This window comes from Mobula hypostoma, chromosome 4 (genome assembly GCF_963921235.1).
Source record: "Mobula hypostoma chromosome 4, sMobHyp1.1, whole genome shotgun sequence".
Lineage (NCBI taxonomy): Eukaryota > Metazoa > Chordata > Chondrichthyes > Myliobatiformes > Myliobatidae > Mobula > Mobula hypostoma.
In genome coordinates this window covers 198,501,351-198,528,440 of record NC_086100.1, presented here as the reverse complement: position 1 = coordinate 198,528,440, position 27,090 = coordinate 198,501,351, and the positions used below count along the sequence as shown (strand labels likewise).

Sequence of the window (27,090 nt, the reverse complement as noted above, 5' to 3'; positions counted from 1 at the left end):
GTGTAAAACAGACTGCTCCCCACCTCATATTTAATCCATGCTCTCTGGTATTTGACATTTCAACCCTGGGAAAAAAACCCTGATAATCTAACCTCTTATAATCTTATAAACTTCCAACAGATCTCTCCTCTGCCTGTTTTCACTCTCTCCCTCTTTCTGTCTGTCTCTCTCTCACTCTCCTTACTCTCTCTGCCTCACTTTTCTTGCTCTCTGTTCCACTGTCTCTCCTCCCTCTATGTCTGTCTCTCTTCCTCTCTCGCTGTGTCTCTATGCCTCCCTCCCTCTCCTCTTTCTGTCTTTCTCCCTATCCCCCTCTCTTCTCTCTCTTCCTCTGTGTGTGTCTTTCTCTCGCTCCCTTTAGAGTCACTGAGTCACAGAAACAGGACCTTCGGCACCACTGAGCAAGATTTCACAGACCCTTGTTTGTCCAACGTCCTGACAGAATTGGTCTACAATTTCAGTTTGGAACGGAAGTGTGAGTGAAGAAAAGTAAACTTACAGGGGGATAAAGACAGAGAGGGCACAGGATTGAGTGATTGCTCTTCAGAGGGCTAGTATGATCATTGACAGGCTGAATGGCCTCTGGCACCATCTTGAACACTTGGTCACATTGGCATTGATCTGAGGGTGTTGGAAGCTTTGCTGTTCCTGGGTGGATTTACCACTGCCTCTGGCGTAGGGCAGGTAACACTTCATGTCCCCACCCTCCCCAGGAGAGGGGCCCAACTCACCCAGCATGTCCTCGGAGACCGGAGCCCGCAGAATGTCCCCTGTAAATTCACAGGCTGTCAGCTTGGCGTCAATCCCCGACGTCCCTTCGAATACCTGGGGAGAGATGGAATACAGGTTGTTCACAGCTGGGCCGGTGGGGGTGGTGAGGGGGAAGCTGGTGGGTGGGTGGGTGGAGGAGTGACTCAGGGGCAAGGCATAACCAGGGGAGAGGGAGGGGGAGAGAGAGAGAGAGAGGGAGGGAGGGAGAGAGGGAGGGAGGGAGAGAGGGAGAGAGGGAGAGAGGGAGAGAGGGAGAGAGGGAGAGAGGGAGAGAGGGAGAGAGGGAGAGAGGGAGAGAGGGAGGGAGGGAGAGAGGGAGGGAGGGAGGGAGGGAGAGAGGGAGGGAGGGAGGGAGGGAGGGAGGGAGAGAGGGAGAGAGGGAGAGAGGGAGAAAGAGAGAGAGAAAGAGAGAGAGAAAGAGAGAGAGAGAAAGAGAGAGAGAGGAAGAGAGAGAGAGGAAGAGAGAGAGAGAGGAAGAGAGAGAGAGAGAGGAAGAGAGAGAGAGGGAGAGAGAGAGAGAGAGAGAGAGAGGGAGAGAGAGAAAGAAAGAAAGAAAAATAAATAAAGATGTCTTTGATGGTGGGGAAGCCATGATGGGACTGTCTGAGTTTCACCTTTCTGCATCTTTTTCTGATCCTGTGCAGTGGCCCCTCTATACCAGTTGGTGATACAACCAGTTAGAATGCTCTTCACAATACATCTGTGGAAATATGTGAGCGTCTTTGGCGACATACCAAGTCTCCTTGAACTCCTAATGTAATATAGCCACTGTCATTCCAATTGCATCAATATGTTGGACCCAGGATAGATTTTCAGAGATGTAGACACCCATCACCATCTGGTATGGATGGGGCCAATGCACAGGATCACAAGAGGCTGCAGAAGGTTCTCCAGCGTGGCATAACCCTCCCCAGCATCAAGGACACCTTCAAAGACTCTAGCAAATTTCCGCTACTGTACCGTGGAGAGCATTCTAACTGATGGTATCACTACTGGAATGGAACGGCCTCTGCACCGGTTCGATAAAAACTGCAGAGGGTTGTAAACACACCCAGCTCCATCATGGGCACTGCCCCCCGCCACTACTGAGGACAAATTCAATAGGCAGTGCCTCAAGAAGACGAGATCCATCACTCAGGACCCTCACCATTCAGGTCACACCCTCTTCTCATTGCTACCATCAGGCAATAGGTACAGGAGCCTGAAGACACACATTCAACAATCCAGGAACAGCTTCTTCCCCTCCACCATCATATTTCTGAACGGTCCATGAACACCACCTCATTAGTCTTTATCTTATGCACTATATACAGTATATATTCTGTAATTTATAGCAATTTTTATGTCTTTGCACTGTACTGCTGCCACAAAACAGCAAATTTCATGTTTTAGAAGTCAGTGATAGTAAACCTGATTTGGATTTGGATCCAGTATCGGATACTGATTCAGATCATCCGCACTTGGTCTTGGATTAGGTATCTATCTCATACTCAGATTTGGGTAGTCCTCACCTACCATCCCACCAGCCTCCGGGTCCAACATATAATTCTCCGTAACTTCCGCCACCTTCAACGGGATCCCACCACTAGGCACATCTTTCTCTCCCCCCTCTCTCTGCTTTCCGCAGGGATCGCTCCCTATGCGACTCCCTTGTCCATTTGTTCACCCCATCCCTCCCCACTGATCTCCCTCCTGGCGCTTATCCTTGTAAGCGGAACAAGTGCTACACATCCCCTTACACTTCCTCCCTTACCACCATTCAGGGCCCCAGACAGTCCTCCCAGGTGAGGCGACACTTCACCTGTGAGTCGGCTGGGGTGATATACTGTGTCCGGTGCTCCAGATGTGGCCTTCTATATATTGGTGAGACCCGACGCAGACTGGGAGATCATTTTGCTGAACACCTACGCTCTGTCCGCCAGAGAAAGCAGGATCTCCCAGTGGCCATACATTTTAATTCCACATCCCATTCCCATTCTGACATGTCTATCCATGGCCTCCTCTACTGTAAAGATGAAGCCATACTCAGATTGGAGGAACAACACCTTATATTCTGTCTGGGTAGCCTCCAACCTGATGGCATGAACATTGATTTCTCTAACTTCCGCTAATGCCCCACCTCCTCTTCGTATACCATCGGTTATTTATTTATATACATACATTCTTTCTCTCACTCTCCTTTTTCTCCCTCTGTCCCTCTGACTATACCCCTTGCCCATCCCCTGGGTTTCCCCCCCACCTTTTCCTTCTCCCTAAGCCTCCTGTCCCATGATCCTCTCATACCCCTTTTGCCGATTAACTCTCCAGCTCTTGGCTCCATCCCTCCCCCTCCTGTCTTCTCCTATCATTTTGGATCTCCCTCTCCCCCTCCCCCTTTCAAATCTCTTACTCACTCTTCCTTCAGTTAGTCCTGACGAAGGGTCTCGGCCCGAAACGTCGACTGTACCTCTTCCTAGAGACGCTGACTGGCCTGCTGCGTTCACCAGTAACTTTGATGTGTGTTACTCAGATTTGGGTCTTGATTCAGACTTGGATTTGGATTTGGATTCAATTTTAGATTCTAAATTTGGAAGCTGAGTTGGATTTAGATTTGGAAGCTGAATGAGGATGCATGGAGGACAGGGGTTGGATCATATGTTACATGGTTAGCACAACGCTGTGGGCCGAAGGGCCTGTAATGTGCTGTAGATTTCTATGTTCTATGCTCTATCAGTCTGAGGAAGTCACAGTGGCTGCTGAACACTCTAGTACACAGTGAGAGTTCGATCTACCCCCCCACCCCCGGTGAGCAGTACAGGTTCAGATCCCTGTGGCGGGACCAGGGAAACCCTCCCCAGCAAAAACGGTTAGAAGTAATCACAAGGGGGCAGAGGTACCTGAACAACAGCCTTGGATCCAGCCACCTCCAGCACCTGTCCACTCCGACAACTTTTGTCCGGCAGGGTGAAGTTCACGATTTCAGCGTACCGGGGGAACTGCAGGAAGTGAAAGGATCAGAGAGACATGAGAGGTCTGAGCCCAACCCAGAGCACAGCATTCCCAAATGTAGACATGGACAACACTGTGTATGGTACTGTGTGATGGGACAGAGGGGTGGGAGCTTCACTCTGTGTCTGACCAGGGTGTGTGATGGGACAGTGGGGTGGGAGCTTCACATTGTGCCTGTCCCCAGGAGTGTGTGATGGGACAGTGTAGAGGGAGCTTCTCTCTGTGTCTGACCTCGGGAGTGTGTGATGGGACAGTGTAGAGGGAGCTTCACTCTGTGTCTGACCCCAGGAGTGTGTGATGGGACAGTGTAGAGGGAGCTTCACTCTGTGTCTGACCCCGGGAGTGTGTGATGGGATGGTGTGGAGGGAACTTCACTCTGTCTGGCCCCTAGAGTGCGTGATGGGACGGTGTGGAGGTGGCTTCACTCTGTGTCCGGGAGTGTGTGATGGGACAGGGTGGAGGTGGCTTCACTCTGTGTCTGGGAGTGTGTGATGTCACAGCAAGGACAGATGAACTCCTTGAATCCTCTGTGAAGATTAACACTTCGAAGCTAAATTGTCTCTCCAAGTTACTAACCAGGAGTGACATCTCTCGCGCTGACACTCTGCCCCCGTCTCACGCATCATTACCTCAGACGCCTCGCAGTCAGGAAGTGGTGGGTCTGAAAGCCCCCTAATGAATGGGCTGCACAGTACGAGGGAACAATGGAACCACATCTGTAACTAAACCGCGGGAGAAGCGCTTGCACAGAGCTCCACTGTCTGCCCACTGCTCCCCGCACACACACCGCTCGCTCTTCCACAGACACACCCATACTCACACTCAGACACACACTCACACACACACTCAAACACACACACACTCACCCATACTCAGACACACACACACACCCATACTCCTACATACACACACACATACCTTCACATTGTCCAGAACCACCAGTGGTCCGTTCACGGCCGAGATGGTCCGGTAGGCTGCAGGGAAGAACAGGAAGGGTGGTTTTATTTAACAAAATAAACGTTATTCATAATTCAAACATATTTACAAGAATAAACTGCGCAATATATTTTCATTCTTTTGCACACAACCAAAGAAACAACCCATGTGCAAAATACAAAAAACTGTGCAAATACAAAACGAGCGAACAAATAAAAAAATAAAATGAATAAGCAATTAGTATTGAGAACAGGAGTTGCAGAGTCAATAGGACTGTTGCCACTCATGAGGCTCACTGGGGTAGTAACTACTACAATAATTGAGAGGCTTCCTCCCCCAAACTGGTCCCTCAATCTCCAGTAGCAGAAAAACCTTACACCCCGGGGAACACGAGGAGTGGGAGGGGGAGAGAAGGTGGGGAGAGAACATAGAAAACCTACAGCACAACACAGGCCCTTCGGCCCACAATGCTGTGCCGAACATGTCCCTACCTTAGAAATTACCAAGGGTTATCCATAGCCCTCTATTTTTCTAAGCTCCATATACCTGTCCAGCAGTCTCTTAAAAGACCCTATCGTATCCGCCTCCACCACCGTTGCTGTCAGCCCATTCCCCGCACTCACCACTCTCTGTGTAAAAAACTTACCCCTGACACCTCCTCTGTACCTACTCCCCAGCACCTTAAACCTGTGTCCTCTTTTGGCAGCCATTTCAGCCCTGGGAAAAAGCCTCTGACTATCCACACGATCAATGCCTCTCATCATCTTATACAATAAGGGTAGAGGGAGAGGAGGGAAGAGGGAGGGGAGGGAAGAGGGAGGGGAGGGAAGAGGGAGGGGAGGGAAGAGGGAGGGGAGGGTAGAGGGAAAGGAGGGTAAAGGAGGGTAGAGGGAGAGACTGAGCGAGGGAGAGAAGGGTAGAGGGAGAGCGGGAGCGAGGGAGAGGAGGGTAGGGGAGAGGAGGGTAGGGGAGGAGGCTGGAGGGAGAGAGGGAACGAGGGAGGCGAGGGTAGAGGGAGAGAGGGAACGAGGGAGGGGAGGGAACGAGGGAGGGGAGGGAACGAGGGAGGGGAGGGTAGAGGGAGAGAGGGAACGAGGGAGAGGTTACACCCTGTGCTGAGCTGCCAATTTAAAGCCCATCGAAAGTGACAGGCACACCCACCGAATCTGTAAAGGTCGCGAACCGCCCCAGCAGCCCGTCTCAGCCTGGGCCCCTTTGAGTGCGCACATCTGTGCGGCTTCCCGGCGGGAGGCCAGCCTCTCTAACGATCTCAAAGCTCTGCTGAGAGCCGGGGCTGCCCTGCGCACACCCGGGTCTCATTAACACTTTAAACACTCTGAGTTGTGTTACTGCAAGCAGGGAACACCAGGCTAGGACCGGCAACACCGTAACCAAAAACATGCGGCTGTCTCCTGTAAATCAGCGGACGCATACAGAACACGGAAAACCACAGCACAATACAGGGTCTTCGGTGCCACCTGGATAAACCTTCTCCACGATCAAGCTAACCCATCCCTCCCACATAGTCCCCTATTTTTCTACCATCCATGTATCCATCTAAGTGTCTGTTAAATGTCCTTAACGTATCTGCCTCCACCACCACCCCTGGCAAGGCGTTTCACACACCCACCACTCTCTGTGTAAAAAAAAACTACCTCTGACATCCCTCCCCCCCATACTTTCCTTCAATCGCCTTAAAATTATGCCACACTGGGAAAAAGTCTCTGGCTGTCCACTGGATCTGTGCTTCTTTTCATCTTGTACAACTCTATCCAGTCACCTCTCATCCTCCTTCACTCCAAATGGAAAAGCCCTAGCTCACTCCACCTAATCACCCCTGCATCCTCCCTAAGGCTTCTACATCCTTAGATTCATAGAGTCACAGAGAAGTACAGCACAGAAACAGGCCCATCTAGTCCATGCTGAGGCCATTTAAACTGCCTGCTCCCATCGACCTGCACCAGGGCCATACCCCTACCATGCATGTACCTGTCCAAACTTCGGTTAAACGTTGAAATCGAGTTTGCATGCACCACTTGCACTGGCAGCTCGTTCCACACTCTCACCACCCTCTGAGTGAAGACGTTACCCCTCATGTTCCCCTTAAACATTTCACCTTTCACCCTTAACCCATGACCTCTGCTTGTAGTTGTACCCAACCTCAGAGGAAAAAGCATTTACTTTATATATACCCCTCATAATTTTGTATACCTCTATCAAATCTCCTCTCAATCATCTATGTTTGAAAGAATATAGTCCTAACCTATTCAATCTTTCTTTATAACTCAAGTCCTCCACCAGGGAATATCCTTGAATATTTTATCTGAACTCCTTCAAACTTGTGTACATCTTTCCTGTAGGTAGGTGATCAAAACTGCACACAGTACTCCAAATCAGCCCTCACCAACGTTTTATACAGCTTCAACATAACACCCCATCTCCCGTTCTCAATACATTGAATGATGGAGGCCAATGCGTCAAAAGCTTTCTTTATAATTCTGTGTTTTGTGATATCACACTGGAGGAAATAATGTATCATTTCTTAATGCATGCATTACTAAATGACAATAAAAAGGGGACTACGTGTCTTCATAAACTAATCCTAAAAGACCATAAGACATAGGAACAGAATTAGGCCATTCAGCCCCTCCAGTCTGCTCTGCCATTCCATCATGGCTGATCCCAGATCCCACTCAACCCCATACATCTGCCTTCTCACCAAAACCTTTGATGCCCTGACTGATCAGGAAACTATCAATTTTTGCTTTAAATATACCCACAGACTTGGCCTCCACCGCAGTCTGTGGCAGAGCATTCCACAGATTCACTACTCTCTGGCCAAAGATATTCTTCCTTACCTCTGTTCTAAAGGGTCACCCCTCAATTTTGAGGTTGTGCCCTTTCCATGTCCATATCTAGTCCTTTCAACATTGGGTGGGTTTCAATGCGATTCCCCCGCATTCTAAATTCCAGTGAGTACAGGCCCAAAGCTGTCAAACATTCCTCATATGTTAACTCATTCATTCCTGGAATCGTCCTCATGAATCTCCTCTGGACTCTTTCCAATGACAACATATGGGTCCCAAAACTGTTGACAATACTCTAAGTACAGCCTGACTAGTGTCTTATAAAGCCTTAGCATTATCTCCTTGTTTTTATATTCTATTCCCTTTGAAATAAATGCCAACATTACATTTGCCTTCACTACCACAGACTCAACCTGTAAATCACCTTCTAAGAGTCTTGCATGATGACTCCTAAATCCCTCTGCACCTCTGATGTTTTAACCTTCCTCCCATTTAGATAATACTCCACACCATTATTCCTTTTACCAAAATTCGTTATCATACATTTCCCAACACTGTATTCTGACACTTTTTGCCCTTTCTTCCAATTTGTCTAAGTCCTGCTGCAATCACATTGTTTCCTCAGCACTACCTACCCCTCCACCTATCTTCGTATCATTTGCACTTTGTAACAAAGCCATCAATTCCACTATCTAAATCATTGACAAACAATGTGAAAAGTAGAGGTCCAATACTGACCCCTGAGGAACACCACTAGTCACTGGCAGACAACCAGAAAAGGCCCCCTTTATTCCCACTCACTGCCTCCTGTCTGTCAGCCATTCGCTATCCATGCCAGTTATCTTACCTGTAACGCCATAGGATTTTATCTTGTTAAGCAGCCTCATGTGTGGCATCTTATCAAATGCCTTCTGAAAATCCAAGTCAATGACATCCACTGCCTCTCCTTTGTCCACCCTGCTTGTTACTTACTTGAAGAACTCTAACAGATTTGTCAGGCAAGAAACCATGCTGACTTTGACTTATTTTATCATTAGTCTTCAAGTACCCCAAAACCTCATCCTTAATAATGGACTCCAACACTTTCCCAACCACTGAGGTCAGGCTAACTGGTCTATAATGTCCTTTCTTTTGCCTTCCTCCCTTCTTAAAGAGCGGAGTGACATTTGCAATCTTCCAGTCCTCCGGCACCATGCCAGAATTCTTGAAAGATCATGACCAACATCTGTTATCTCTTCAGCAACCTCTCTCAGGACTCTGGGATGTAGTCCATCTGGTCCAGGTGACTTATCCACCTTAAGACCTTTGAGTTTGCCTGGCACTTTTTCCTTTGTAATAGCAATGGCACTCACTCCTGCTCCCTGACACTCACAGATCTCTGGCACACTGGTAGTGTCTTCCACAGTGAACACAGATGCAAAGTACCCATTAAGCTCATCTGCTATTTCATTGTCCCCCATTACTACCTCACCAGCATCATTTTCCAGTAGTCCGATATCAACTCTCACCTCTCTTTTACTCTTTATATAACGGAAAAACAACTTTAGGTATCCTGCTTTATATTACTGGCTAGTTTGCCCTCATATTTCATGGCTTTTCAGTTGCGTTCCATTGGATTTTAAAAGCTTCCCAATCATCCAACTTCCTACTCACTTTTGCTACCTCATATGCACGTTCCTTGGCTTTTATGCAGTCCTTAACTTCCTTTGTCAGCCATGGTTGCCTACCCCTGCCATTTGAGAACTTCTTCCTCTGTGGGACATATCTATCCTGCGCCTTGTGAAATATTCCCAGAAATTTCAGCCATTTCTGCTCTGCTGTCATCCCCGCAATATTCTACTCCAATCCCCCTGAGCAAGCTCCTCTCTCATGCCTCTATAGTTCCCTTTATTCCATTGTGATACTGATACATGTGACTTGTGCTTCTCCCTCTCAAATTGCACTATGAATTCAATCATATTATGATCACTGCCTCCTTTACATTAAGCTCCCTAATAAAATCTTGATTATTGCACAACACCCAATCTCAGATCGCCTTTCCCTGAGGAGGTCAAGCAGTAGCTGCTCTAAAAAGTCACCTCATAGGCATTCAACAAATTCCCTCCCTTGTGATCTGACACCAACCTGACTTTCCCAATTCCCTTGCCTATTGAAGTCCTTCATTACAATTGTGTCATTACCCTTATTACATACCTTTTCCAGCTCCCTTTGCAATCTCAACTCCACATCTTTGTTACTGTTAGGAGGCCAATATATGATTCCCATGTGGTTTTTTACCCTTGCAGTTTCTTAACTCCACCCACAAAGATTTGACATTCTCTGACACCTCTTTCTAAAGATGTAATTCCATCTCTTACCAACAGAGCCCCATGAGTGCCTTGGCCTTCCTGCCTGTCCTTTCAATACAAAGTATATCCTTTGATATTAAGCTCCCAACTATGACTTTTCAGCCCTGATTCAGTGATGCCCCCAATGTTGTACTCTAATTGCACCAGGAGTTCATCCACTTTATTCCAAATATTTTGAATCTACATGTGAAGCCACTTTCAACAAATTATGTACCTATATTCCCAAATCCCTTTGTTCTACCACTCTGCTCAGTGCCCTGTTGTTCACTGTGTAAGACCTACCCTGGATGGTCCTACTGAAATGTAACACTTTGCACTTGTCTGCATTAAATTCCATCTGCCATTTTTCAGCCCATTTTTCCAGCTGGTCCAGATCCCTCTGCAAGCCATGATATCCTTCCTCACTGTCCACTACACCCCCAATCTTGGTGTCATCTGCAAATTTGCTGATCCAGTTAAACTCATATCATCCAGATCGCTGATATAGATGTCAAACAACAAAGGACCCAGCACCGATCCCTGCAGCAGACCACCAGTCACAGGCCTCCAGTCAGAGAGGCAACCATCTACTACCACTGTCTGGCTTCTCCCACAAAGCCAATGTCTAATCCAACTTACTACCACATCATGAATGCTGAGTGACTGAACCTTCTTGACCAGCCTCCCAAGCAGGACCTTGTCAAATGTCTTGCTAAGGTCCATGTAGACAATATCCACTGCCTTGCTTTTATCCACTTTCCTGGTAACTTCCTTGAAAAACTCTATAAAGTTGGTTAGATGTGACCTACTACGCAAAAAGCCATGCTGACCATCCTTAATCAGTCCATGTCTATCCAAATACCTAGGTATATATCTGGTCCCTTACAATAACTTCCCACAACTGATGTCAGGCTTGCCAGCCTATAATTCCCTGGTCTATGCTTAGAGCCTTTTTTAAACAGAGGAACAACATTGGCTATCCTCCAATTCTCTGGTACCTCTCCTATTGGTAAGGATGTTTTAAATATCTCTGCCAGGGTTCCAGGAATTCTTTCCTATAATGAGGCGACCAGACTGGACACAATATTTCAAGTCACAAACAAGAGAAAATCTGCAGATGCTGGAAATCTGAGCAACACACACAAAGTGCTGGAGGAACTCAGCAGGCCGGGCAGCATCTATGGAAAAAAAGTACAGTCCACGTTTCGGGACGAAACCCTTCAGTAGGACCGGAGAAAAAATGCTGAGGAGTAGATTTGAAAGGTGAGGGGAGGGGAGAGAGAAACACCAGGTGATAGGTGAAACTTGGGAGGGGGAGGGATGAAGCAAAGAGCTAGGAAGTTGATTGGTGAAAAAACAGAGGGCAATGGAAGAAAGAAGAAAGTGGGGGAGCACCAAAGGGAGGTGATAGGTGGGCAAGAAGATAACATGAGAGCATGAGAGAGGGACAAGGGGATGGGAAATGGTGGGGGGGGGGTGGAGTCATTACTGGAAGTTTGAGAAATCGATGTTCATGCCATCAGGTTGGAGGCTACCCAAATGGAATATAAGGTGTTGTTCCTCCAACCTAAGTGTGGCCTTATCCTGACAGTGGAGGAGGCCCTGGATGGGCATATTGGAATGGGAATGGGAAGTGGAATTAAAATAGGTGGCCAGTGGGAGATCCCACTTGTTCTGGCGGACAATATTCCAAGTGTGGTCTAACCAGGGCTTTATAGAGCTACAACATTACTTTGCAATCTTTGAACTCCATCCCCCGACTAGTGAAGGCCAACGCACCATACGCCTTCTTAATCACCCTATCAACTTGATGGCAACTTTCAGGGACACACTTGAGAGCACAGCCGAGTTACGCCGCGTTCAGCCCTTCACAAGATCCTATCAGTCCTGAACCATGGTCTCTCAGCCTCCCCAGTCTTCTCTGGAAAATCCAGGCAGCTCCTGACTCTCTTGCAGGCAGTGAGTTTCCGAGGGTCACCACTTTCTGAAGGTTTCCCTCACACTACTGGAGGAGGTGATAGGGGCAAGTTCTACACCAATGTTTAAAAGGATCTATCACTAGGGACCCTTACCGTCTGGAACATGCCCTATTGGGGCAGCGGGGGAGGTACAGGGTCAGGAATGATTCTTCCCCACCCCCCCCCAACCATCAGACTTCTGAATGGTCCATGAATCCATGAGCACAATGTATTTATTTAGCAATTGATAGTAATTTTGTAACTTTGCACCGTACCACCCCCTTCAACCATTCGGTGCCCAAATAAAACCTAACTGTTTGATCACTTTGCACTGAAGTAGACTTCGTTATTTTTTGCTTTGTAAATATTATGTTTCATTTATGTTTTCCTTGCAAGTGCTGTTTATCTGACGCTCGGTGCCTGTGATGCTGCTGCAGGTAAGTTTATCCTCATGCCTGTGCAGACGACAATAAACCCGGATTCAATTTTGACTTTGTCTCCTGGCCCTGAACTCCTGCCATTGGAAACACCCCTGGCATCCAGTCTCTGCCCTGGGTCATGAAGTTTATTGCTTAAAGGCAGCAACACACAATAATTACTATAAGTTACGATGAGAATATACACACAATATATAAATATATAAAATAATGCAAAAGGGACCAAAATAGTGAGGTCGTGTTCATGGGTTCAAGACAGTTCAGATATCTGATGGGGTGGGGGGGGGGGTGGAGGAAGCTGTTCCTGAATCATTGAGTGTGTGTCTTCAGGCTCCGGTACCTCCTTCCTGATGGTAGTAATGAGGAGGGGGCATGTCCTGGGTGATGGGGGTCCTTAATGACAATGTTCCCTCCAACGTGAGTGTGTGTGCGCGCAAACACCTTTGGCTACTAGAACACAAAGGAATTAAAACTGTGCATGAAAAAGTCGTCACCTTCTACGTCGTCGCGGCTTAAGTATATTTCACTATCGAACACAATCACATTTCCTTTTCCAGTTTCTGATGCGGACGGTGTTGACAACGTGGCGTTTGTGATGATTTGTCTGAAGGTTTTAGAACTGGCTTAATTATGCTGTTTTTTACTGAAGAAGTTATTCGGTGCGCACACATTGTCACTGGGCAAAAAAATGGCACAGCGCAAGATTTTTGGGCACAGTGGTCATTACAACGGAGAGGGAACACTGCCTAGTGATGGACCCTGACTATGATCTTCTTCCAGCAACATCTCAGTGATTGCCACAACGTTGTCCCTGCCGATCTCTAACTGCGCTACAGGATGATATATATTATTCCGTACACAGTGTGCATTCAAACATAACACTTTCAGTCCTGTATTGATAACTTGTTTTGATTTCACCGCCCATGTTACACTTCACCTCGTCCCACTGACGGCAATTTCACCCTGTCATCTGCCCGTCCTTCCTCACAGTCCCACTGCAAACTGTATTGACTTGTATAACAGCTGCCCCGCGCCCCCCCCAGTTCCCACCTCCCCTGACAATTTAGTTTAAATCCTACCCAACAACTCCAACAATCAGAAACAGAATCAGGGTTAATAGCTGTGGTGAAATTTGTTGTTTCTGCAGCTCTGGTGAGGGAGTGTTCATGGGTTCATTGTCCATTCAGAAATCTGATGGCAGAGGGGAAGAAGCTGTTCTCGAATCGTTGAGTGTGTGCCTTCAGGCTCGTGTACCTCCCCCTTGACGGTAGCCATGAGGAGAGGGCATTTATTCATTATTTACTTGGTGATACAGGGGGGAGGGGGAGACGGACAGAAGGTGATACAGACAGATGAGGATTGGCCTCGGGCGGAGCTGGCAGAGGCTGGGTGGGCCGATCGGCTGTCTCATGATGCCCGCTCCCCCTGGGCTTCCCGTGGGGTCTGTGGCCGGACCAGCGAGCGGGCCGTCCTGTGCCATTGCAGGTGTTAGCCCGCTCCCTCTGGGACAGCTTCTAATTAGTAGCATTGAGCGAGAGCCCCTGCCGGGCCTTTCAGGGTCAACGGTCAGTTCCAATCCGGAACCTGGGCCCCTGACACGTCGGACAATGCTCGCAGCTTCTTGTCGAGGAGGGGTGGGGGTGGCGAGGTGCAAGGGGAGGGGAGCAGGGCCTGTTGGTTCTGATTAAACAGGACAGAAAGCTACAAGTCTGAGCCTTGCACTTTGACCTCCGACAACACGTAGCCAAGGCCTGTGCGGGAGCAGTTCAGTCACATACCAGACTCCAGATCCAGAGTCAGTTTTATTTATCACACGTATATGGATACCTACAGTGAAGAGCATTGTTTGCATTAACAACCAAGTCAACCTTCGGGTGTCCTGGGGGGCGGGGGGCAGCCCACAAGTGTTGCCACGCATTCTGGCACCAACACAACATGTCCACGGTGTTTACCAGAACAACGAGAAAACAAGTCAACAACAACAGCAAAGCGAGCCACTTTCACCACCCCGGCAGCATATTCCATGCACACACCACTCTCTGCGTAAAAAAGCTAGCCTCTGACATCTCCCCAATCGCCTTTCCTCCAATCACCTTAAAATTATGCCATCTCGTTTTAGCCATTTCTGCCCTGGGAAAACGTCTCTGGTTATCTATTCGACCTATGCCTCATCATCTGGTACATCTCTATCAAGTCACCTCTTATCCTCCTTCACTCCATAGAGAAAAGCCTTAGCTCACTCAACCTGTCCTAATAAGACCTGCTCTCTAATCCAGGCAGCATCTTGATAAATCTCCTCTGCACCCTCTCTAAAGTTTTCACATCCTTCCTATAATGAGGTGACTAGAACTGAACACAATACACCAAGTGTGGTCTAACCAACGTTTTATCGAACTGGAATGTCACCTCACGGCTCTTGAACTCAATCCCCTGATTAATGAAGGCCAACACAGCGAAACACCTTCTTAACCACCCTATCAACTTGCGCGGCAACTTTGTGGGATCTACGGATGTGGACCTCAAGATCCCACTGCCCAGAATCCTTGGCCCACTTCCTGAGATGACCGAGATCCTTCGATAACCTTCCTCACTCGCCGCCACCCCAGCAAGGCTGGCGTCATCACAACCTCATTAAGCACATCATCTGAATCACTGACACAGATAACAACAGTCAGCCCAGCACCGAGCCCTGTGGCACACAACTGGTCACAGCCTCCAATCACAGAAAACAATCCTCCACCACCACCTCTGCCCACTAAGCAAAAGTTCAAAGTAAATTCATTATCAACGTACATAAGGTTGCATCCTATTGCCTGGTTCACCCTGGAACCCTGATTTAGCCGTCCAAACCATTCAACATTTTGGGTCATTTGCTTTGAGGTTTATATTGTCTTCTTCTTGAGCCTGATCACCCCCATCACCCCTACTGGGGCATGGGGCATAGTCCGCTGACTGCAGCTTGCCAGAGTCCTCCGTCCCGGGCCAAACTTTCACCTGGATGACAGGAGGATGTTCGGCCCCGTGGCTCCCAGGGACTTGTGGCTTTCACCACACAACTTCACCCATCCTCTCGGTGAGGATCCTTCAGGGTCGAGGTCGTTCGAGCTTCTGAGGGCACCTCTGCAGCTTTGGGTTTTTATGGGATGGGGTTGCTAGCCTCATGCCCAACCCTGCTCCTGTCACAGCCGGACTTGGGACCTATCCATGTTTGAGTTATTTTGTGGTTTAGTTTATCTTGGGTTGGCCTGAGGTCCCTGCTGTCTGGGGATGTACTTTGATTTAGGATGGACATCAAGTTCTCCAACCCAGTGACTTGATCCTTCTCCCCCTTCTCTACTTTTAATATTCCCATTCTGGCTCCTCTCTCAACCCTCCAACCCTCCTCTTCTCCTTCCCTCCCCGCTGGTGCTCCTCCTTCTTCCCTTACTCTTATGGTCCACCCTTATCTCCTGTCTTCCTCAGCCCTTTACCTCTTCCACCTATCACCTTTCAGCTTCACACCTCACCCCTCTCCCCCACCCACCCACCCACCTTCCCCCCTCACCTGGTTCCACCTGTCACCTGCCAACTCCCCCACCTTCTTATTCCGTCCCGATGAAGGGTCTGGTCCAAAATCTCCACTATATTATTATTTTTATTACTATCTTTGTAACTAGGGTTTTTTTGCGGTCATAATTATATCGCTGTGTGTGACGATTGGTTCTGTGTTTTGTACCTTGACCCCAGGGGAATGCTGTTTAGTTTGGCTGTATTCACGTGTGTGGTTGAGTGACAATTAAACTAGAATTAAACTTGAACTTTAATTCATTAAACTTGTTTATCCCTCTCCATAGATGCCGCCTGCCCTGCTGAACTCTATGTGTGTAACTTTCACTGGGGATTGAGTTTTGCAGCGTATGAGTGTGTTTTGGAAGTATCAGCATGGTATTCTGGTTTTGTTTATTGGTGAAGCTTCATTTTGATCTTTTCTTTCTTTCGGACCGTTCTTTCAGCTGGATGTTTGCTTTACTTGGGGCAGTATGGTCGCGTCGTCATTAGCGTAACTCTGTTACAGCTCCAGTGACCCAGGTTCAATTCCCACCACTGCCTGTAAGGAGTTTGTATGTTCTTCCCGTGACCGTGTGGGTTTCCCCCAGGCACTCTGGGTTCCTCCCACATTCTGACGATGTACGGGTCAGGGTTAGTAAGCTGGAGGAATGCTGTGTTGGTGCCAGAACAGAAAGACATTCTTTTAGAAGAGATGAGGAGGAATTTCTTTAGCCAGTAGGTGGTCGGTCTGTGGAATTTATTGCCATGGACAGCTGTGGAGACTAAGTCTTTGGGTCTACTTAATGCAGAGGTCGATAGGTTTGTGATTAGCGAGGGCATCGAAGGTTAAGGGAGAAGGCAGGAAGTTGGAGTTGAGAGGGATAATAAACCAGTCATGATGGAATGACAGAGCAGACCCAAAGGGCTGAATTTACGAATTCTGCTCCCAAGCCTTATGGAAGTGTAGCAACATTAGGCTGGGCTGCTCCACAGGTTAGGGTTGCACTTCAGTCCTGTCCTCCTGATATAGGGGCACCCAGTACCCCGGTATGGGGTGGGGGGAGAGGGCCGGGGCATCCAGTACCCCGGTACGGGGTGGGGGGGGAGAGGGCCGGGGCACCCAGTACCCCGGTACGGGGTGGGGGGAGAGGGCCGGGGCACCCAGTACCCCGGTACGGGGTGGGGGGGGGAGAGGGACGGGGCACCCAGTACCCCAGTACGGGGTGGGGGGAGAGGGCCGGGGCACCCAGTACCCCGGTACGGGGTGGGGGGGGGAGAGGGCCGGGGCACCCAGTACCCCAGTACGGGGTGGCGGGGGAGGGCTGGGGCACCCATTACCCCAGTATGGGGTGCGGGGGAGGGACGGGGCACCCAGTACCTCAGTATGGGGTGGGGGGAGAGGGCCGGGGCACCCAGTACCCCAGTATGGGGTGGGGGGAGAGGGCCGGGGCACCTAGTACCTCAGTATAAGGCCGGGGCACCTAGTACCTCAGTATAGGGTGAGGGCTGGGGCACCCAGTACCCCAGTACGGGGTGGCGGGGGAGGGCTGGGGCACCCATTACCCCAGTATGGGGTGCGGGGGAGGGACGGGGCACCCAGTACCTCAGTATGGGGTGGGGGGAGAGGGCCGGGGCACCCAGTACCCCAGTATGGGGTGGGGGGAGAGGGCCGGGGCACCTAGTACCTCAGTATAGGGTGAGGGCTGGGGCACCCAGTACGGGGTGGGGGGGAGGGACAGGGCACCCAGTACCCCAGTATGGGGTGCAGGGGAGGGACAGGTCACCCAGTACCTCAGTATAGGGTGGCGGGGGAGGGCTGGGGCACCCAGTATGGGGTGGGGGGAGAGGGCCGGGGCACCTAGTACCCCAGTATGGGGTGCAGGGGAGGGACAGGTCACCCAGTACCTCAGTATGGGGTGGCGGGGGAGGGCTGGGGCACCCAGTACCCCAGTATGGGGTGCGGGGGAGGGACGGGTCACCCAGTACCTCAGTATGGGGTGACGGGGGAGGGCTGGGGCACCCAGTACGGGGTGGGGGGAGGGACAGGGCACCCAGTACCCCAGTATGGGGTGGGGGAGAGGGCCGGGGCACCCAGTACCCCGGTACGGGGTGGGGGGGAGGGACAGGGCACCCAGTATCCCGGTACGGGGTGAGGGGGAGAGGGCCGGGGCACCCAGTACCCCAGTATGGGGTGCAGGGGAGGGACGGGTCACCCAGTACCTCAGTATGGGGTGGGGGGGAGGGCCGGGGCACCCAGTACAGGGTGGGAGGGAGGGACAGGGCACCCAGTACCCCAGTATGGGGTGGGGGAGAGGGCTGGGGCACCCAGTATCCCGGTACGGGGTGAGGGGGAGGGCTGGGTCACTTGGGGGAATTACTTGTGAGCTTGCCCGGCCAAAATGGGCATTCATGGGTGCAGGCGTCGAGCAGTCAAGGGCCCTGCCTGGACCAACTGCCCGCCCCTTTTCCGGGGATCTCTTTGTGCCTGGGTGTCTTTGGAGAGGGAGCATGCAGTCACCATGGTACAGTGGGAGAATTCCAGGACCGGAGGGCCCCCAAGGGAAACGACTGTTTTATAGACAGTAATAATCTTATTTTAATTTGAATTTATTCACTGTCTTGTAAATACTTGATGTTTGTATTTTGTGTATTTTGGTGTAAATAAACATTTTTTATAAGAAAACACTTGCAGGTTGCCCAGCACAATCCTCACAAATAACACATTTCACTGTAGATTTCCATGAACATGTGACAAATATAACAAATCTTTATTTTGTTTCAATGGTGAGATTTAGTCCTTTCTCGGGTTAAGTTTACAGAGGCCCTCAGTCTACTTTTCCTGTGTTTTATTTGGAGCAGTTTTAGCATGGCAGTTTAAATTCTGGCTTTTTTAAAAGTAATTTATTCTGGGGTTGGTTATTTTGGGGAAAGTTTATTTTTAATGGTCAGTATTTTGGATTGCTTTATTCTGGAGTTTAGATAATTTTGCTGTGAATTTATCTTGGAGCCAGATTAGTCTGAGATTCTGTTTAGTTTGGTTGTCAGTTTCTTTTGTGTCATTTGGGGTCAGAGTCATAAAGTCATAGAGCAATACATCACAAATACAGGCCCTTCAGTCCATCTAGTCCCTGCTGACTATACTGCCCATCAGCCAGTCCCAGAGTCCTACATTTGCCCCGCCTCCCCTCCACGTACCTGTCCAAGTGTTGCTTAAAAGATACTATCGTACTTGCCTCAACCACTTCCTCTGGCAGCTCGTTCCATAAACTCACTGTTTTTGAGAGGAAAATTTGCCCCTCTGATTTGTTTTAAATCTTTCACTTCTCACTCTAATTTCATACTTGCAGTTTTGGGCAAAAGACTATTACAGTCCATCTTAACAATGCATATTCTAATTTTAAATACTTTTATAAGTCTCCTATATTCCAAGGAATAAGTTCCTAGCCTGGTCAACCTCTCCCTATAACCCAGACCCTCTAGTGTTGGCAACACCCTCAAATCATTTTGCATTCTTTCCAGTTCAACCACATCTCTACCATAACAGGGTGACCAAAAACTGTGCACAGTGCTCAAAGTGTAGCCTCACCAACTACGTGTACAATTGCAACGTAATGAACCAAGTCCTTTACTCAATGCCCTGACTGATGAAGGCCAGCACACCAAACGCTCTTTTCTCCACCCTGCCTACCTGTGACACGGCCTTCAATCAACTGTGCCGGGGAGTGCGGCCGAGGTGGGGAAAAAAAGGATCAGTCATGATTAAATGGCAGAGCAGACTTGACGGGCCAAATTCTGTTCCTTTGGTCTTAATTCCTCAGTCCCTCTGTTCCGTTACACTCCCAAGGCACTACCATTCAACTGGGACTGGTCTGATAAGAGCCGGCAAAGAACCAGAATGGACCGAACTGTGTTGTAACATGAAGTAATTCTCAGACTAAATTGTCACATCCTCGGACTGTGTTGGTCGTTAACGCAATACCACACATTTCACTGTGCGTTTCCACATTTCAATGTACACGCGACAAATAAAGCTAATCATTTCTTTAATTGTTGTTAGAATCAGAATCAGGTTTATTATCACCGGCATGCGTCGTGAAACCTGTTAACTTAGCAGCAGCAGTACAATGCAATACATGATAAGTATGGAAAAAACTGAATTACGGGGTGCTATTTCCAATCCGATCCACACAGATTGTGGTCTTCCAGCGAGGAAGTCAAGGATCCAGTAGCAGAGGGAGGTACAGAGGCCCAGGTGGTGTAGTTGTTCGATCAGTACTGTAGGAATAATCGTATTAAGTGCTGAGCTGTAGTCAGTAAACAGCAGCCTCTGAACTCCAGTCACCCCATGACCAAGGCCAGTGAACCAAACGCCTTCTTCACCACTGATAATTCTGATCATCTGGGGGCTCAGGCCTCTTTGGGGCTGATCTATTTTGGTTTCTTTGATTTGGGGGTGGGGGGGAGGTGTTTATTGTGTTCAGTTTACTTTGGGCTGTTTTACGATGATGAGCATTTTATTTCGGAAGGCCAGTTACTTTCAGGGAGTTGCTCAAGTTTGCAGAGCTTTTTTCGGGATCGGTTTGTTTTAGGAAGGTAATCAAAAAGCAAAACTGCAAATAAGACTGTGAGATATAGGAGCAGGATTAGGCTATTCAGCCTGCTTCATGGCTGACTTACTATCCCTCTCAGCTTCATTCTTCTGCCTTCTCCCCGTAACCTTTGACACCCTGACTAATAAGAAGCATCCACAAAGCCATGGGAAACAATTTAGCAGTGAGGTTATGGGGAAGAGTTCAAAAATCCAAAATGTAGGTAGCCAGTATAGAGCAATGGAAATTGGGGAAAGCTAAACAGTTATAGGGTTAGAAAACGCCAGAACCCAACAGGTCTCTGTGAAATAAATACAGAATAACAACTTGGCATGGACTAGATGGGCCAAAGGGCCTGTTTCTGTGCTGTGGTGTTCTGTGTACGTTCTCTCGGTGACTTTCCTCCAGGTGCTCTGGTTTCCCTCCACACTCCAAAGACGTACGGGTTAGCAAGTTAATCAGTCACATGGGTGTAATTGGGTAGCACGAGGTTATTGGACCAGAGGGCCTATTGTCGTGCTGTATATCATTGTGATCTTTCTTGTAAAAATGGTTAAATTTCTGTTTTTCTTGTGAAATGTCCCCATTGTGTCTCAGCACCTCTCTCTCTGTAACCGCATCTTGGACGACCTAACAGAAAAGGCCACAGCAAGTCCACATTGGCAGCGACATCTCCAGCTCCATCGGGCTGAGCGCTGGCTGCACGTTCAGCTCGCTGCTGCTCACGCTGCTGATGTACGTCTGTGCTGCTCGATCCAGTTCAAACCGATCGCTGATGACACAACACAGCGCTTGTCCACATCAACAACCATGATAAGACAGCGTACAGACAGAAGGTGGAGCAGCTGGTAGAACGGTGCGAGCACAGCAACTTGGGTCTCCACGTGAACAAGACCATGGAGATGATTGTGGACTTTAGGAAGGTGCAGGCTGACCACTCCTCATTGAACACATGCAGTTCCTCCGTGGAGAGAGTCAGGAGCACCAAGTTTTTGGGAGTGCACTTAATGGATGATCTCAGCTAGTCACTGAACAACAAGAAGCCACAACAGCGTCTTCGTTTGAGATGAACAAGGCTCCCCACACACCCTCACCCCACCCATTCTAACAACCTCTTTACAGGAGCACCATCGAGAGTGACCCGCATCACCAGCTGCTACGGGAATTGCAAGCCATCTGACCCCAAGTCCCTACAAAGGATTGTGAGGACAGCTGAGAGGGTCATCGGGGTCTCTCTTCCACCATCTGAGATATTTATCAGGAGCTCTGTGGATGCAGGGCCCTTAGCATTGTCGATAACCCCTCCCATCCATCCAGCACTCTCGTTGACCGCCAACCATCAGGCTAATAATAATTATTATCATTATTATTACTAATATTATTATTATTATTAGCTGGAGGTACCAAAGCATTAGGATAAGAACTGTTTGGATGGGAAACAGCTTCCTCCCCCAGATTAGATTTAGATTAGATTAGATTCAACTTTATTGTCACTGCGTCGAGTACAGATACAAAGCCAATGAAATGCATTTAGCATCAGACCAGAAATGCAAAGAATAGTGATATTTACTAAATAACTGTGAATAAAAAAAGTGCTACAGCACACAAATATAAAAGTACTGAGACAGTACAATACAGATGCAATACTGCTTAGCGCTGTGATGAGAGGTTCAGCAGTGTCACAGCCTCAGGCCACCACCCAGGTCTCATCACGTCTGAAGTGTTAGTAACGTTGTCCTGTTTACTTTTTAAACTTGTGTCGTAAATACACCTTATTATTTGTTAATTTATTTCTGGTGATATTACTTTATGTGTTGTGTGTGAGTTATATGTATTGTGCTGTGCACCTTGATCCGGAGGAATGTTGTTTCACTTGCCGGTATTCGTGTGTACAGTTGAATGACAATAAACAGAAGTTGAATGTTGCTTATCTGATCCTCCGTGCCTGTGGTGCTACAGGAAAGTTTTTCATTGCACTTGCACACACATGTACTTGTGCGTACGGGCAGGGTCCAGAGGAGGCTCACAAGAATGATGCCAGGAATGAAAGGGTTAACATATGAAGTGTGTTTGATAACTCTGAGTTTGCACTCGCTGGAGTTCAGAAGAATGAGGTGCAACCTCATTGAAACCCATTGAATATTGAAAGGCCTAGACAGACTGAACGTGTAGAGGATGTTTCCTACGGTGAGTGAGTCAAAGACCAGAGGTCACAGCCTCAGGATTGAGGGGCTGTCCATTAGGAACAGAGACAAGGAGGGATTTCTTTAACCAGAAGGTGGTGAGTCTGTGGAATTCATTGCCATGGATGCTTCTGAAGACCATGTTATTGGGTATATTTAAAGCAGAGGTTGATAAATCCTTAAACACGAGGAATTCTACAGATGCTGGAAATTCAAGCACCACACATCAAAGTTGCTGGTGAAACCAGGCTCTCCTCTGTCTACACTTCTCACTGTCTCAGTAAAGCAGTTAGTGTTACCAATTTACCCACTCACCCCGATATTCTCTCTTTCGCTCCCCCCACCTCCCAACAGGCAGAAGGTACAAACACCGACCAGTACTTCTACCAGACTCAAGGACTGATCCTACCCTGCTGTTATAAGACTATTGACTGATCCCCATTATGATAAGCTAGACTCTTGGCCTCACAATCTACTTTGTTATGGCCTGGCACCATATTGTTTACCTGCACTGAACGTTCTCTGTAACTGTTACACTTTATTCTGCATTCTTGTTCTACCTCAATGCACTGTGTAAAGATCTGATCTGTTTGAACAGTTTGAAAAATACGAATTTCACTGCATCTCAGTGCATGGAACAATAATAAACCAATTTATCAACTTACACTCTCTCCCCAGAATACCCCGCTCTCCATCAGCCCAACATCCTGTAACACTTTAACCCGACTCCACCGCCACACCCTCTCTCCTCTCCCGGGTCGCCCTGTTACACCCTCTCTCCTCTGCCTCTCCCCATGACACCATAACGCACTTTCCCTGGTGTTAGATCCCCCACCCCCTCTGCCCTGTCTGTGCTTGGGGCCTATGTTGTAGTGCTGGTCCCCACCCTCACCACTCCCTGTCTCTGTGTCCCGTCCATGCCCTGTGTTGAGTTGGACCACCCAATCCCCTCCCTCTCTCACTGTGCCCCCTGTCCACACCCGGTGTTGTTGGACCCTCTCCCTCTGTCTCCCTCTCTATCTCCTTTCCCTCTATCGCTTTCTTCCCTCGCTCTCTCTCTCTCCCGCCCTCCCTCCCTCTCCACCTCTCTCTGCTGCCCGGGTACTTACTGAGGCGAGGCTGGCAGATGTAGTCCCGGCTGACGGCGCAAACGTGCTCCCGGAGTGCCGCCAACTCGCTGGCCCTGACCTCCACCATGGTGGACATGTTGTCCCTTCCCCCGGGAGAGAGAGAGTCCTGTGCAGCGTGACCGCCTCTCCCCGCAGCCGCTCTGCTCTCCGCACGCTTTCCCCTGCCACCGCCCAGGTGAACTCGCCTGTTTACAGTAAGCACTCGAGCGGAGACAATAAACTTTAACCGTGATCTGGCCGGGGAGGACCGCGTTCCTCCAGTCTGGAGGTCAGGCAAGGTGGAGCGAGCCGCGGTGTCTGAATCCGGCCCCGGCCCTCCCTGTCCTCCGTTACAGACCGTGAGAACATAGAACACAGGAGCAGGATTAGGCCGTTCGGCCCATCAATTATGGCTGATTCATCACCCCTGTCAAACCTACTCTCCTGCTTTCCTTCCGTCACCTTTGACCCCCTGACTGATCAAGAACCTATCGACCTCCGCTTTAAATATAGTCAATGACTTGGCCTCTACAGCCGTCTGTGGCAATGAATTCCACGGATTCACCACCCTCTGGCTAACAAAATTCATCCTCATCTCTGTTCTAATGGGTCTGAGGCTGTGCCATCTGGCCCTAGACTCCCCCACCATAGGAAACACCCTCTCCACATTCACTCCATCTGTGCCCTCTGGCCCTAGACTCCCCCACTATAGGAAACACCCTCTCCACATTCACTCTATCTGTGCCCTCTGGTCCTAGACTCCCCACTGTAGGAAACATCCTCTCCATGACTCTACCCAGGCCTTTCAGTATTCGATAGGTTTCAGTGAGATCCCCCCCACCCCCATCATTTTCCTAAACTCCAGTGAGTATAGATAGGCCCAAAACCATTAAACGGTCCTCAAATGTTAACCCTTTCATTCCTGGAATTACTCCCGTAAACCTCTTCTAGACCCTCTCCAGTGCCAGCACATCTTTTCTTAAATAAGAGGCCCAAAACTGCTCACAATACTCCAAGTGACCAAAGCTGTATAAAGACATTTAGAAGACCCCTGCCCTGCGGCCCGTTCCTCTGTCGGACCCCCCACCTGCTGGAGGGAGTGTGACAGCCCAGCCAAAACTGAGAATCACGGAGTCATGTGGACAGCAGCCCTTCAGCCCAGCTGGCTCATGTTGACCACAGACTCCTACCGGCTCACATTGGGTTTACAATACTGCAAGCCCCTCACCTCTGTGTCCCTCTCCAAATGAGAGACAGGGTCAGTTGTTAGTGATGGTAAACCTGATTCTGGGATTGGCAATGGAGCAGGGGATGGGCAGGGCTCAAAGTTTCCCCTCCACTCCTACACCCCTCCTTGTCTCCATAATCACCTCCAGCCCCTACACCCCTCCCTCTCGATAATCCCCTCCACTCCTACACCCCTCCTTGTCTCCATAATCACCTCCAGCCCCTACACCCTTCCCTCTCGATAATCCCCTCCAGTCCCTACACCCCCCTCTATAATCCCCTCCACTCCTACACCCTTCCTTCCCCGTAATCCCCTCCACTCCTACACCCCTCCTTGTCTCCATAATCACCTCCAGCCCCTACACCCTTCCCTCTCGATAATCCCCTCCAGTCCCTACACCCCCCTCTATAATCCCCTCCACTCCTACACCCTTCCTTCTCCCCGTAATCCCCTCCACTCCTACACCCCTCCTTGTCTCCATAATCCCCTCCAGCGCTACACCCCTCCCTCTCTAATCCCCTCCAGCCCCTACACCCCTCCCTCTCGAAAGTTCCCTCCAGTCCCCACACCCCTCCTTGTCTCCATAATCCCCTCCAGCCCCTACACCCCTCCCTCTCAATAATCCCCCTAGTCCCTACAACCCTCCCTCTCTATAATCACCTATGCCCCTTCCTGGATCCATAATCCCCTCCGCACCTAAACCTCTCGCTGTCCCAATAATCCCCTCTACCCCCTATACCCCTCCCTGTCTCGGTAATCCCGTCCGCACCTACACTCCTCCCTGTCCCTGTAATCTCCTCTGGCCCCTACACCCCTCCGTGTCCCTGTAATCCCCTCCGCACCTACAGCCCTCCCTGTCCCTGTAATCCCTCCGACCCCTACACCCTTCCCTGTCTCCATAATCCCCTCTGGACCTTACACCCCTTCCTGTCTCCGTGACACGCTCCCACGCCACCTCTGTAAATCTCTCCGGCCACTGGAGGACGGCTGGGACCCTAATCCCGGGAAAGTTGACCCTCCTGGAGGTGGTCTTGATCCTGTGAAAGCAGGGAAGGAAGCCCACTTCTATCGAGCAGTTTGCCCTCCCCCATCTCTGTGACCCCCCCCCAATTCCCTACACCCCTCACTGACTCTGGGGAGGGTCCAGAGAGGGAGGTTCAGGAAGGGGAGTCAGCGCCTGTGGGAAGTGGCTGGGGACCCATAATTGACAACCTAGAGGAGAGCATTCTGACTGGCGTCACAGGCTGGTGTGGAGGCTCCAATGCTTAGGATCGCACGAGGCTGCAGACGACTGTAGACTCAGCCAGCCCTACCACGGCCACATACGAGTTAGTGTTAGTGAGTGGTCAGCGTGTTACGTGGCAGCCAGAAACGTGGCAACACCCGCAGGCTGCCATCAGCACATCCTCAGACTGTGTTGGCCATTGAAGCAAACAACACCCTTCTCTGTATGTTCCGATGTTAACAATGAAGCTCATCTTTAACTCTCCCTACCATCCAAAAGGCAGCACTTCAAGAGTTCAGCATCCATTACTAAGGAGCTTTACTATCTGGGACACACCCTCTTCTCCTCACTGCCATACAGGAGCCTGAAGACCCACACTCAATTGTTCAGGAGGATCAGTTTCTTCCCTTACACTATCATATTTCTGAACGGTCCATGAACCCATAAACACCATCTCTCTGTTTATTTTGTAGTGGATATGGCCCAATCCATCACGGGTAAAGCCCTCCCATCATTGAACACATCTGCATGAAACGCTGTCACAGGAAAGCAGCATCCATCATCAGGGACCCCCACCACCCAGGACATGATCTCTTCTCACTGCTGTCACCAGGAAGGAAGTACAGGAGCCTCAGGACTCACACCACCAGGTTCAGGAACAGTTATTACTCCTCATTCATCAGGCTCTTGAACCAGAGGGGATAACTTAACAGAAGGCATGGGATCCAGGGAAGTTTGGCCAGGTGGATTCAGAATTGGCTTGCCTGCAGAAGGCAGAGGGTCGTGGTGGAGGGAGTACATTCACATTGGAGGATTGTGACTAGTGGTGTCCCACAAGGATCTGTTCTGGGACCTCTACTTTTTGAGATTTTTATTAACAACCTGGATGTGGGGGTAGAAGGGTGGGTTGGCAAGTTTGCAGACAACACAAAGGTTGGTGGTGTTGTAGATAATGTAGAGGATTGTCAAAAAGATTGCAGAGAGACATTGATAGGATGCAGAAG

At 49.5% G+C, this 27,090-nt stretch overlaps 1 protein-coding gene across 1 annotated transcript in view; it reads right to left on the bottom strand.

Moving 5' to 3' along the window:
* LOC134345867 (V-type proton ATPase subunit B-like) overlaps nt 1-23,939 on the bottom strand; it is a 62,056-nt gene extending 38,117 nt beyond the window's left edge. Inside the window, exons 1-4 of the mRNA XM_063047181.1 lie at nt 23,634-23,939; nt 4,678-4,733; nt 3,648-3,746; nt 732-825 (exon numbers count right to left, since the gene is read on the bottom strand). Coding sequence (XP_062903251.1) covers nt 732-825; nt 3,648-3,746; nt 4,678-4,733; nt 23,634-23,730 — 346 coding nt within the window. The 5' untranslated portion in view covers nt 23,731-23,939. The remainder of the gene's footprint in view (nt 1-731; nt 826-3,647; nt 3,747-4,677; nt 4,734-23,633) is intronic.
* Nucleotides 23,940-27,090: the final 3,151 nt, after the last annotated feature.